At 36.8% G+C, this 14516-nt stretch overlaps 1 protein-coding gene across 5 annotated transcripts in view; it reads right to left on the bottom strand.

Annotated features, from left to right (window-relative positions):
- ORC3 (origin recognition complex subunit 3) overlaps nt 1-14516 on the bottom strand; it is a 59494-nt gene that overhangs the window by 44177 nt on the left and 801 nt on the right. For 3 of the 5 annotated variants that reach the window (XM_073893596.1, XM_025862410.2, XM_073893597.1), the window contains exons 2-6: nt 11164-11218; nt 5785-5882; nt 3915-4059; nt 1445-1549; nt 270-418 (exon numbers count right to left, since the gene is read on the bottom strand). In XM_073893596.1, coding sequence (XP_073749697.1) covers nt 270-418; nt 1445-1549; nt 3915-4059; nt 5785-5882; nt 11164-11218 — 552 coding nt within the window. The remainder of the gene's footprint in view (nt 1-269; nt 419-1444; nt 1550-3914; nt 4060-5784; nt 5883-11163; nt 11219-14516) is intronic. The other 2 variants (XM_073893599.1, XM_073893598.1) reach the window with 2 other exon arrangements.

The following is a 14516-nucleotide window of genomic DNA, read 5'->3' as shown; positions in this document are numbered from 1 at the left end:
TTCCTGAGGTCGTTTTTGTCACTAGATGACATTCTCCTGCAAATAAGATGGCCTTGTAAGAACTGAAACACTTGGCAGGAATTAGACTGCATACTGAAAAAAAATACTTTTAAATTTTAATAGCCTTATGAAAAATAAGCAGCTACTATTAATAGCTAGAATACATAAGCATATTCTTATTAGAACAAAATAGTACTATGTTTAATATAATTCTAAGCCTTTCAATCATATGCCAATTTTCTGAGAGAAAATTGTCAGTTTACTCTTACCTGTGTGACATTCATATACCAACTGGAAAGAGAATCCATTGAACAATGTGTCTTTTTCTGGGCGACCTGAATACTTCCCTCTTTGGATTCCTCATCTACACAGCAGTCCATCAACTGTGAGGCCAGTTTTTGTAAAAAATGTTTTATATCTGCAGAATGGGTAAAAAATGTAAGAAAGCTTATCTCTCTTTAAAACAAATATGAAACAGCTGAAAGTTCTTAATCAGTATACACATTTGGGTACAGTGTGTTTTTCTATACTTAATATTAACATAACACTTAACATATTAACTGTTAATGTTCATCAGTATCTTCTCTTTAATATTTAAATTTCACTAACTCAGACTAACACTAGCCAAAGTTTATGTATATTGTCCATAATAAAAGTGTTACCTAAGCAAATGTGTAAACATGAAAATTATAAATTATATAAGAAGCAATCTATATTTAAATTACACTAGACAACAAAAGGTTTTTAAGGCCTCTAAAAAAAGAGACCAAAAGTGTTACTTACATAAGTTATTTTACTGATTACAAACCTTCCTTAGAGTCATTTTAAAAGATGTCCTAAGGGCTTTTATTTAATCAGTTCCAGTCAGTTTATGAATATGAAAGTAATATAAGCACATAAAGCCCTTATGTCAGTTCAAATCTAAACCCATTTTACTCTCGTAGCATCCACATCCTTTATGATTCAATGGCTTCATATACCTAAGATTGGCTCTGGTGATGGACTATTTTTTACCATGCTGGTCTTTCAGAGTAAAACAATAAGATGATTTGAGGCTGTAAATATGAACCTAGACAGTCTAGACTCTGTTGGACTAAAGCTGCCAAATCCCCAATCCTTAATTCTCAGCTCTCTGTCCCAAACTTTCCAACTTACTCAACTTCTACTGGGTTAAGGAACACATCTCATAAAATGCCTAGACTATTACTGGCTGTGAAGCTGATATGGCAGGGGTGGGGCTGGAGTAAATGAAGCAAAAGGTAGCAAAGAGTCCTGCAACAGCCAAGATTACTGCGATAGGCAATAAACCTCACCCTGCCAAAAAACGTAGTGCCATGCTCTTCCTACAAATAAAAAGGGATAAAAAAAAAAAGCTAGAGAGAGAAAGAAGGTCAGAAGAGATTTGTAACATCTCACCAAGGTTATTATGGCATTTATTCTGTACCTGGACAATCTTTAGCTTGCAATGAGACTACATATGGAGTGACATTATTCTGAAGGGCTTCTGTTAGACTTCTGAATGTTAAATCATGATCTGTTACGTTCACACCTATGGAATAATATCAGTATTACAACATCATTTGTATTATTAACAATTTAACAACAAGGCTAACATGTCAAGTGAATTACTAAATAAAAATATTTTTAAATATAATTAGTAACAGAAACCAAAAAAATATACTGCGTAAGTGAAGAGACCGCCATTGACAATAGATATCTGGAGGCATACACAATACTTATTTGTCAGAAAGGGTATTTCGCACAATCTCTCTTTAAAAAAAGTTACTGAGGATATGTAGTTAACCCTTGAAAATATCTTAGGAGTAATTTTGTTACTTTTGTCAAACTCATAAAGAACTCTTTAAACTAATGATTCAAAAATAAGGGCTATGGATTCCAGGCTTACTGTGACCCTGACTTAACAAGTGAGGAGAATCCAATCACTAATACTGTTAATGACTGCTGTAGTAAATACAATAGGTAAAGTATACAGTAAGCTAATTTCTGAGGGAAGAGCCTAAAAACTAATAAAACTTTAGGTACTTTAGGTATTTACTAAGCCCCTCTCGTTCTCATTTCCACAAATCAGAGTTTATCTGTGCATGCAGTTATCAGAGTTAAGTGTAATTTCCCCACTACATGGGAAAAAAATTCTACTGACATACTTTCCTTGACGTCACAATCTGTGATCTCTAGAAAGTGCTTTGGCACTTAGGCAGGTGCCAACAGCAAACATCCTGAAACTGGTTGATAATTGCTACTATAAAACTTCAACTGGCTGGAAGAAAAACAAAAGGTTCAGAATCCAGGCCACCAAGAAGCAAAAATTTTTTTCTAGGATAGCCAACAAATAAAATTTTTGGCAGGTTATTTTTAAATGGACATACACCTTTTTGGGGAAAATAGAAAATGTGCAACTGTGCTTAAGCATTCTTTGACTACGGATTTTTTTTTACGGTATCAAAATGATATTTCTAGACACATTATGGTCTATGATCGTGATACTGCACCTCTGAACAACTCTGGGAGGTTAGCAAAACACTGGTCTATTTGTCTTTCACCGACTCACTTTATAAGCTATTTAACATTCAAACAAAAAATCAACAATGTCTTTTACTGGGAAAATGTTCTCATCAGACTACTGACTTTGAAATATAACATTTCCATTAGCTTCTTTTCTCCTTTTGGCAGTAGGCAGAGAAGGGATTTAAACAGTGCTCTCAACAATCTATCAAGCCATTGCTCTTGATTATGTTTTCCCCACTCCACCTCCAATTCTTATAACCTGGCCGAGAGAAACAAAGTACCCAACAGTATAATCCGGTCATCACTGGGTCTCAGTTTCTCATCCATAAATGGAAAGGATTTTGAAATTAAGTGCAGGCTACGCTGAAAAGCTGTTCAAATTATAAACATTATATAAAATTATATAAAATAAAAATTATATAAAAATCATTCCCTGTGTGTTGTTACTCAGAGTCGTCCTGGGATCAGCAGTATGGGCACCAGCAGGAGGCCTGTTACAAATGCAGTTTCAGGCCCCACCTCAGACCTACTGACAAAAACCTGCATTTATTACTAAAACCCCCTGGAGACTTTTGTAGGTACACTGAATTTTGATAAGTATTGCTCTGAACATCAGGAATGAGATTTAGGTAATGAACAGTATTAAAGGCAGTGTTAAACAACAAAATAAGTCCTTATCTCAGTGCTCACTAGTTTAACAAACCTTGAATAAATAGTAAATTTTAAGTGCAATGAAAAGTACACTTGAAATCCAAATAAATCCAACTTTCTTTCCAAAAGAAATAAAGATATTTGCTAGTATGCCAAAGAAATTTTTTTCCATTATCCTGCAACCAGATGTTTGGTTCAAATGGGACATTAATGATGGATATTTAAGTACCTAAGAAATTTACCACCTGCAGTTTGAAAGCAGTTTATATATAATTCATCCAAATCCCCTTCTAAACAATTAATATTAATACAGTATTATAAAAGAATCTAAGATTGATAAACTAAGCACAGGGAAAATAAAATTGAGGTCATAGATAATTCCACTGAAGAGACAATTAAAAAAACAACCAAATCTATTTACCCACCAGTGGTTTATTACCAAATGCAAATCTCATATATCCTCAAAAAATAACTAAAAAGAGTAACACAAATATATTTCCCCTTCGTTTTTCTGACAAAGTTGAGGAGGGTGCTAGCTAATCCTGGATCAATTTCCTTTAATTTACAGATGTATGATCAGCATAAAGAACTTTTATTGGTTTTCAAAGTATGTAAAGCAAACAAGAATTAGTTTAATTCTATAAAAGAGATAAAAAAGTCTATCAGAACAGGTTATTCTTCACTATTCTCAACAACAAAACCACTAATTAAACAAACAAACATACACCCATATATACCTAGAATGAGAGCAGCAGTTGGAATTTCTCTGAGTTTTATTTGACAACCCCAGTCTCTTGAATTCTTCTGAAATCCAGAGTAAGACTTTTGCAGAAATTCAGTTAGACTATCGAACAGGTTTTTATTTAATTCCTCTTGTAGTTGCTATGAAGAAAACACAAAACTTTATGAATTATTATCAGTAGTAATCTGAAGCATCTTTCTAAGTTTGGGAAAGATAATTTGTCATTAATTCCAAAGATTACATGTAAAATGATTATTAGATGGAAGAAATTAAAAAAAATTTTTTTCCCCTTAAAGCTCCAGTCATTAGTGCTTTGGATTCCCTCACCAAAGAATCTCATTTATTCATTCAACAAACATTTACTAACCACCTTACAAATGAAAGGTAGTCTTTATCCTAAACCAGTGAAAAAACAACAACAACAAAAAAAACTGAGCAAGAACATTTAACAATTAAAATACATTGGGTAAAGTGCTATGATGAAGAACAGGACCACCCAAGAATAGGACCACCCAACTTAAGCTGAGGAGGGGACATATTTGAGTCAAAGCATTAGAGCAGGTGATGGAGGAGGTGATTATATGGAGAAGAAAGTTAGAAGGAATGGGGAGTAGAGGAAGCAAGGAAGGAAGCACCAAGTACCTGGGGAACCACAGACAGAGCTAAGCGTCAAGAACACGAGAAGTGGTAGGGAATGAGCCTGGACAAACAGGCAAGGGGCTAGGCCTATGAAATTACACTTGATGTTAAACAGTTTGGATTTTATCCTGTGGGGAGAACCACCGAAGGGATGTGAAGGAGAGACATGATTCCATCAGGGTTAAGAAGGGGGAATCAGGCAGCACTGTGAAGGACCTGGGGGAAGCTGTACCAGCAGTGAGGTGGGAAAGCCCTTGCACCCTGGCACAGGGCTGTGCCTGCCTGAAGGGAGGGCTTTTCTAACTTGGCCAATGGCGCCATAGGGACTTAGTGACAGGCCTGAGGGGTCTGAGATCAAAGGCAAAGACATCGATTAGGAGGATCATCACAATCTAGGTTAAGAAATGAAGGCCTAAACTAGAAACCACAAACTCAAAATACTTTCAAGGGTCACTTGGAATCCATAAATGAGCAAAGCCCTAGGTGGAAAGCAATAAAGAGTGGTGGGAAGCAGTAATAAACGAAGTGCATAACCCTCCCACAGGCATTAAAAAACAAACAAAAAAACATACAACACCGTGTTGGTCAAACAAAACAAGTCCACTCAAGATGTTGGTCCTAGAGCTATGAATCTGCCATAGCAGAGAAATTATTTCAGAGCTGGAATATAAAGAACATAGAAACTGGACATGAGGATGACGGAGTGAAGTAATTTAAAAATAGCCTGACTTCTTACTTGTACAACTGAATGGATAATTTATTTGTTTATTTTTTAAAGATTTATTTAGTCAGAGAGAGAGAGAGCACAAGCAGGGGGAGCGGCAGGCAGAGGGAGAAGCAGGCTCCCCGCTGAGCAAGGAGGCCGATGTGGGACTGGATCCCAGAACCCTGGGATCGTGACCTGAGCCAAAGGCAGATGATTAATCGACTGAGCCACCCAGGCGTCCCTGAATGGGTAATTTGAAGAGTGTCACCATTTAAAAGTTGTGAGGATATGTAAAGAGCCCCTTGCCTTGGCAGCTATTATTATAAATGTATGTTCCAGTACCTGAAGCTATGCTTAATACTTGGAACATGAGCGTTTTTTAGCATATACAGATTATACTAAACTAGTATTACCTATGTTTCATCAAGAGTCTTGAAAAATGATGGAAAGGAAGATGGGAAGAACAAATATGAGATTTACGTTATTAGAGAAATAGTAAGTCATTAAGAAAAGTATTCACCTCAGTTTCAGATTTCATCTGCTGCCATATCAAGTGATAAGTTTCATATCGAAGCTTACTGTCCTCAGACTCATTTTTCCCTTTATTAAAATAGTCCTCTAAAAACACAGAAAGAAATAGGTCAGTTTCTTTTTTATATAATAAGAGTTAGAAAATCTCTGTGCAAAGTCACACAGTAAGGAATGGGACTGAAATATGTATCAAAAATACATATATTTGGAGATAGGTAACCTTCAATACCCTTTATATTTAATTTTATTTATTTATCTTATATTTTTACTATAGTATCTGTAAGATTAAAACATCTTTAATTTTTAAGTTATATTTCTATCATGTACTTTTAAATTGCTAACAGTATTTAATGGATTTGGTTTGAGGCATAAACATTTAATATTAACATATTTTCATTATTTGCTCTTTATTCGAAAGCCTTGTATACACTTCATATATTTGCTCTGAAATGACTCTTAAGATGATTCTTGTTCTTTTATTCATTTGACATAGGTTAGCCCAGCCTTTTAGTCTGTCTGTATTATTGTATATGTTTTAATGTTTTCCTCCAAATGGCTTGCCATTCATCAAAACACCATTTATCAAAATACCAGTGGTTTTCAAACTTTTTAAACCATGATCCACATTAAGGTATACATTTCACATCATTAGCCAACACACAGATGTTTAACAGAAACAAAAACAAAGGTCCCACAAAACAATACTTATCATGTGACAGCAAATGTTTTCTTTTCTATTCTGTTTTTTAAAAAAACTATTATGACTAAGTTGATTTCATGACTCACACTTGGGCTTTAACCTTCAGTATGAAAACATTCACTTATTAAATAATCCATCCTTTCTCCCACTGATTTGAGGCACCCTTGTTATCTCAGTACTTACAAATGTACTTGGAGCTATTTTTTAAACTTCTTCTTTTGTTCTACTGAATCCAAGTCTATTCCCAGAGCTGTCCTGAACTATTTGAAATCATTAAATGATTGGAGCTTTGCAGTACATTCACACAGGGAATAATTCCAGGTCTCCTTCCTACCACCACTGCACATAATCATTCTTCTTCAAAATATTTTAAGCCATTCTTTCAAATAAATTTTGCCACTGCCCAAAAATAATTACAATAGCACTTTGGATAAAATAAAATCTGTAGGTTGATTTGGGAAGAAATATTTGTAATATGTTAGAAAATCTACATTCAAAACACTACAGGTCTCTTCCTTTAATCAATATTCTACATTCCTTGTAGTTTTCTACTTTCTTTCATATTTCTTATTGTTTACTGCTAGGTATTTTATTGTAACAACTACAACTTTTAAAGGGTTCAATAACTGAAAATACCTATTTTGTTCCTGACTTCACTGAGAAGCCACTAGCATTCTACCATCAAGTTTTATGTTAACTGGTAGTCTGGAATACAGATTCTCTTTTATGTTAAGGAACTCTGCTTCTGTTCATAGTTGACACAGAGTTTTAGGCAAGTATTTTTTTAATTTATCAAAAGCCTTAGAATACACTGAAGTCATCATGTTAAATGTTAAAATGGCAAATCAAGACATTTTTACATTTTTACATTAATTTTTTACATTTTTTACATACATTAATTTTTTACATACTAACCAAGAAACTCAGAAATTGGGAAACAACAGCAGCAGGACAATTTAACTTGTTACCATGACTTCTCTGTCACTTATAGCTCAGGAAAGTAAAAAAAATCAGCATTGAGAAGACCTACAGAATATAAGTTTTCACTGTTGACAGGTTCCCTCCTGCTCCTACGCACAGTGCTTGACTTCAGTGCGAACATCTCCTACAGGGCCAGTGCCACCACCCATCTCAGTCTCTCCCTCTCTCTCTCCAGTTCCTGCCTAGTCGTTTTCATGGATGTACGTCATCCACAGAACATAGACAAGAGGGAGAGTTACCAGTCTTCTCTTAGATATACATCCAAGCGTCTTCGAGTCAGAGGACAGATGGTGGGCAAAATGCTGGGCATCTTCCTACTTCTTCAGGGAATCTGTTTCAAGAATTGAAGCCAGGGAAGGCAAGTGCTAAAATCTGGATATGTTTTCCTTATTCCTACACCATCTGTCTTATAATCAGGGTCAATTCCTCTAAGATTCTCTCATACTGAAACAGTATCTATTGGTCTTAGGTCAGACCAATTAAAAAAAAACAAAAACTAACGTACTTCAAAGCAAAGTTCAAATTATACACATTAGGTTTACTAATACTAAAACTTTGAACAAATCTTAGTAAGTTATAGCTGAAATTCAACAGAAAAAGTTCTAAGCAAAAACTAGCCTATTATGAGAGACAGCACCAAATAATGGTTAGACCAGAGGTTCTGGAATCAGACAACTGGGTTCAAACCCCAGCTCTGCCACTTACTAGCACTATCATTGAGAGTTTTAAGTATCCTCATATTTTAATGGAGATACTCATAATACATTCCTCATAGTTTACTGGGAGGATTAAACAAAGGAACACATATAAAGAACTTAGAATAATCTAGCACATAATAAAAACTCAATAATGCTAACAATGTCATTATAACTAATGACACTGATGATGTCATTAATCATCATCATTAATGATACTAGATGTCATTTCATGCTCTGTATCCTAGATAATGGGAAAGAAACTTGAATTTTCTCTGAAAATGAACTACTTCGAGTTTAGCAATCTCCAACATTAAAGAAATATGTTCACAAGTCCATCACTTAAAAATAATTTATAATGTAGCTATTCTTTGTTCACTATTTCCAAGTCTATCAGTCACTTTTTATGGGGGGGGGGCAGAGAATACAAAAAAATTCACGTTTCCTTGAGACTAAGTCTAAGAGAGTGTAGAACTTGAGATCAGTGTATTCTGCTAATGACAAATTGGATTCTTATTATAAATCATATTTTCTACCCTCTGGTCCCCTCAATATGAACCATCATTTTATTTGCTCTTTGAGCACAGGTTTCTTATCTAGCTGGTCTCAAACTGAAGGAGTAACACCCTAAGGTCTGCATCATGCGATGATTTAGAAAAATCCTATTCATTAAATACAAGTTCTTTATTTCCTTAGTCAAACAATGGTTTAGTTCAGTTTTTCTTTTAATTCAAAGCTAGTGTATAAATATGCTTATTCCACATCATAATTTTTCCATCAGAATTAATCTTTACAATACTGAATAGTGAATGTAAATAGTAAGCCTGTGAGGAGCTTTTAGGTTTCAAGTTCAATTAATTAACATATAGTGTATTATTAGTTTCAGGGGTCGAGTTCAGTGATTCATCAGTTGCACGAACACCCAGCGCTCATTATATCACAATGCTCTCCTTAATGCCCGTCACCCAGTTACCCCATCTCCCCACCCACCTTCCCTCCAGCAACCCTCAGTTTGTTTCCTATGCTTAAGAGTCTCCATGGTTTGTCTCCCTCTCTGATTTCTTCTTGTTTTATTGTGTCCGGGTTTGTTTCTTTTACTAACTAGAACCATACTGTACGTATTGTTTTCTGATGTGCTTGTTGGAGATGTTCTTAGCCTAGCACACTCCTTTTACCCATCATATATTCCACAGAATTAGTGTCACTGTTCAGGTTGCTTCATTCTGCTGTTATAATTATGCCCACTTTTGTGCACAAACTTGAGCACAGGGGCTGGAATTTGAGGGGGAGTGTCAGCTTGAGCCCTTGTCGATCTGAGGTGAAGGCTTGTTTACTTGGTGTTGAGCAGGTGGTAGGCCGTGCATGCTGACTTGGGCAGGAGGGCGGCTGGACTGTGAATTTGGGACCCAGAGGCCAATGGCATTGTGTGTGACAGGGACATGGCTGGAAACTCTCTCTCTCCTTCTGTTCTAAATGAAAGCCTTGCTGGATAGAGTATTCTTGGCTGTAGATTTTTTCCTTTTAGCACTTGGAATTTATCATGCCACTCCAAACCGGCCTGCAGTTTCTGTCTGAAAAACCCAGTGATGGCCGTATGGGGTTTCCCTTATATGTAACTGCTTTCCTTTCTCTTGCTTTTAAAATTCTCTCTTTCTCACTACTTTTGGCCATCTTATTTGTGTCTTGGTGCAGACCTCTTTGGTTTGGTTTTGTTGGGGTCTCTCTGGGGCCTCCTGGATCTGTATTTCTCTTTCCTTCCCCAGATTCAGGAAGTTTTCAGCTATTATTTCTTTAGACAAATCTTTTGCCCCCTTTTCTCGCTCTTCTCCTAGGACCCCCATCATGCAACTATTATGCTTGACAGTGTCGCTGAGTTCCCTGGGTCTATTCTCATTTTGTGTATTTTTTTTCCCTGCGAGGAGCTTTTAAAGAAGTACCAATACCTAGGTACCACTCCCAGAGATTCTGATTCAATTGGTCTGAGATGGGGTCTGGGCATTAAAAAAGTTCCCCAAGCTGAAATCTAAATAAGGTCAATGGATTGTACCAATGTTAAGTTTCCTGGTTGTGATACTGTACCAGTTACCCAAAATATTACCATTGGAGATTACTGAGTAAAGGGTACAAAAAACTCTCTACACTTTCTTGCAACTGTATGTGAAAATACAATTATACCCAAAAAAACCCCCAATTTTTTTTTTAAAAGTTCCCCAAGTGATTCTAATCTGCAGCTACAATTGAAAACCAGTACAATACACATTTTCTGACAGTAATGTCATGATTTGTTTGAAAAAGTCAATTCTTCCTAACATGATCACCAAACAGGTATCTGGAAAAAATGAAGAAAGTGAAGAAAAACAGTATCTTTTTTTAAGTTTAATTTTATTGAGAAATAATTTACAAATGATAAAATATGCTGATTGTAACAGTTAGTATGTCCTAACAAAAGTATACACTCACATAACTGCTCCCTTGATCTAGAAAACATTTCCGTCGGTCCAAAAAGTATCTCTTGCCCTTTTGCAGTCAACTTCTCTACCACACCCCAGGAAATCACTGAGATTTTTAAGACAGTCTCTTTTTTTTTTAATTTCCTTTTGAGTTAGCCTTATTTTTTTATTTTATTTATATATGTTTTTAAGTAAGCTCTACACCCCATGTGGGGCTTGAACTCACAACCTGGAGATCAAGGGTCACATGCTTTACCATCTGACCAGCCAAGCACCCCTAAGACAATCTCTTTTGAAGAATGAGGACATATCCTTTGGGGGAAATTTACTTTCTAATTTGCCTTTTGAAGGTATAGTTGGATTCCCTTTTAGATTGAAAGTCCAGGATGTACCTTATCCCTTTAACTATACTCTGGAACATAACAGCTACACCAAGAAGCTAAGTAAGTCAAACTTAAGAGAATTACTAACTTCAACTAGGGTTAGGTAAGTTCAAGACTTAGGGGAGGAAATCTAGCCAATTCGCTATTAAGACATCTTACCTACTGGCACAGAGATCTTTCTCTTCTTGAAGTTTGGCTTAAACACAAAGCAGCCCTAAAAAAAAAAAAAAAAGTAAGAAAGAAAAAAGCATAAAGTCAAAGTAGCCAAGGAACAGATAAATCTCATTAACCAAGTATTTTATGGATAAGCGGATTTTTTTTAAAAAGGCATTTCTTTAAAGTGCTAAGAAATTCTCTCTCTTCTATCTGAATTATAGCAGGAAAATTCTTTTTTTAAAAAGATTTTTTGAGAGAGAATGAAAGCAAGTGCATGGGGTGGGGGGGGGGGGGGGCGGGGGGGGGGCCGGGGGGAATCCCAAGCAGCTCCCTGCGGATCCCGGACAGGGGGTTCAATCCCAGGACCCTGAGATCATGACCTGAGCTGAAATCAAGAGTCAGAGGCTTAACCAACTGAACCACCCAGGCGCCCTAGCAGGAAAATCCTTAAACAACAAGGGCACTATCCATTTCTTTCTCCTCCTTCCCATGAGATGCGCATCTCATGATTTTGCTCTTAGGGACCTAATCTAAGAGACAAAGAAAATATAAGCTGATGAAATTTAAATTCAGAAAGGTTCCATTTTTATAAAACTTAAAGAACATTAATATTATTCATTAAAATGAAGATCAAAAATAGTGACACTCTCTCATTTCAAAAGAAGTCTTTATTATTTAATTAAACATCAAGTATCTATAACCTGGTCAGGAAACAGGTAATTTGGCTATTGTTTCATTTTATACACCTTTCTTCATCTGAATGTCCTACTCATCTGCTCTGGGAAACCGTCCCCAGTTCTCTAGTTAGAATTATTCCTTTCCCTAAGATCTCACAATACTTGAGTGCCTTTATTTCACTTTGTTTTAAATCACTTTCACTGTGTATCATAGTTATTTACGGGTCTGTCTCACCAAGTAGTTTGTGAGTGCCTTCAGAGCACAGACTGCATATAATTCACAATTGTTTCCTCAGGGTCTAGGACAGGTGTTAGCGCAATCAGTATATGGAATGAACGCTTGCCAAGTAATTTTCCTGGTAATTTCCTAGCTACATTTAGTTTCCTGTTATTATTTGGTGATATATAGTCTCCAAGTTACTGGTCCTACGTTTATTCTACCAATCCTAAAGCCATGCACCATGCACAGCTTCTTAAAGACCCATTTTTATGGAAAATGAAAGAATGAAAAAAATATACCTAGAAAAAGTCATCTCAGGACAGTGCTAAAGAAAGCTGTGCAAATATAAAGTGGCCATTTGGATTACAGGATCCAAAATAAGAACTGTGCCTTATACTCCTGTATCTGCAACTAGTGAACTGCTGAAATATACATTCACATTTAGAAAAATCCTGTAGTACCACAAGCTTGTCATTGCCTCCCTTCTATATCCACCTGCAATTCAGTAAAGGAAAAGGAGCTATGAAGGAGTGAGATATACAAGTGCCCAGAATAGATCCTAATGTATGGCAGGTAGTAATATGGTTAACCACTTTGAACTGCTGATCAAATCATGGTGTTTGAGATAGAAGCAGTCTAGAAGGAGAGCTAAGAGGCAGAAAATATGACACAGAAAAGGAAGTTTACATAAGTTTAAAAAAAAAAAAAAAGCATGCAGTTCTATGAGCTCCTGAAATAGTCCTTAAAGAATCTTATTAACGCAAGGTCCCCTTCATAATCATTTCAATACAAGCATTTCTATTATAATGCTTTCCTGAACAAAAGCTCACAATTCTTCAAGATATACAAAAATATGAGCCTTATGCAATGAAAAGGATTAGAGGACAGACCACTCAAAACCTATGGAACTTTGCCACAAGCACAAAACAAAAACAGTACCAATACTAGTATGAGAGAACTGCAACTACCTCCCTTTTGAACTCAAACTTTCTGATTAAGTTCTTCTTTCCAGCTTATCTCGCTTTTTTTTAATGATTTTATTTATTCATTTGAGAGTGAGCAAGAGAAAGCACACTGGGTGGCGCGGGGGGAGGGGGGGAGAGAAACAGACTCCCTGCTGAGCCAGGAGGCCAACATGGATGGGGCTCAATCACAGGACCAGGAGACCATGAGCCAAGCAGAAGACAGATGCCTAGCCACCTGAGCCACCAAAGCGCCCCATCCAGCTTATCTCTTAACTCTGGCAAAAGATCCGGTGCGCACAGCTTCTCCTGATGGGAACCGAAACTAACCCCTCAAGCAGTAAGGACTGTCCGGAGCCAGCAAGACCCCGCCCATGACTGACTCCAAGACAATGATCAACCTGACCCTTCCTGCCCTCCTTTGTCCCACACTTTCCTCATATAAACCTTAAGTATTTTCAGCACTTTGGACACAGTCTTTAAGACTCCAGGCTGCTGTGTTGGCTTCACTGAAATAAATTCCTTTTGTGTGTGTGTGTGGGAGTAAAGCAACTGAGGTTTATTAAGTGAAGATACAGAAAAAGCTCTCAAGAGTGAGAGGGGTCCCAACAGGGCCTTTAGGGTTGGTCTTTTACAGAAAGCTAACCAGGAAACTTAAATCCATTTAACATCTCTATTGATAACACCTTCAACGGCTTACTTCCTTTTTGGGGCTGGTTAATTCTTTGTTGGCCACAGGTGATTATCATAAAGCACCCACTGCCCCCCCACACACACACACAACCCACCCCACCCCACATGCCTAGGGCAGGGTGGTCCCCTACACCGCTCCTTTCTTGTTTCACTACCACTCATTTCTCCGATTTAGGATTTTTGTCAGCAGGGAGGGGCTGAAGCTGGTCTGTTTGGGACCCCTGGAGCCAGGTGCTCTTACACCCCAGTGCCCCGGCTACACAAGCACAGTTAAACCTCTTCTGGCATTTGCACCTAGTATCATAGTCAATCTTCTATAAACTTAAGCTCTATGGCTTGAAGTTTCCCTTTGATATGTAGTCTCAGAAGGCACTCCTTCCCATAATTTTAGTTTAATTTTAATCAAAATTAAATATCAGATCCATGGTAGAGCCTTCTAATCTACTGTTTTAACACAGGGAGAAATGACTTTGCAGTTTTTTTCATCTACGTTCTCACCTTTATCACAGCTTAACTTCGGGGGCTTCTGGCTGTACTCATACTACTACTAAAGGTCCTACTTGGTCTGTAGCAGTACTGTACAATAGAGCTTTTGGTAATGAAGGAGAAATATGTCTCTGCACTAATATGGTAGCCACCTTATGTGGTTATTGAGCACTTGAAATGTGGCTAGTAAAACTGAGAAAATTTCTAATTTTATTTTAATTAAAACTGAAATAGCCACATGTGGCTACTGGCTACTTAATGTACATTAGACAATAGAGCTCTAGGGTTTATCTTCTTACCAACCACATTATCATGTCT

The sequence above is a fragment of the Callorhinus ursinus genome, unplaced genomic scaffold, assembly GCF_003265705.2.
Source record: "Callorhinus ursinus isolate GAN/ISIS: 27379988/994484 unplaced genomic scaffold, GSC_fseal_2.0 scaffold6, whole genome shotgun sequence".
Taxonomy (NCBI): domain Eukaryota; kingdom Metazoa; phylum Chordata; class Mammalia; order Carnivora; family Otariidae; genus Callorhinus; species Callorhinus ursinus.
This window is presented reverse-complemented; position numbering and strand designations above follow the sequence as displayed.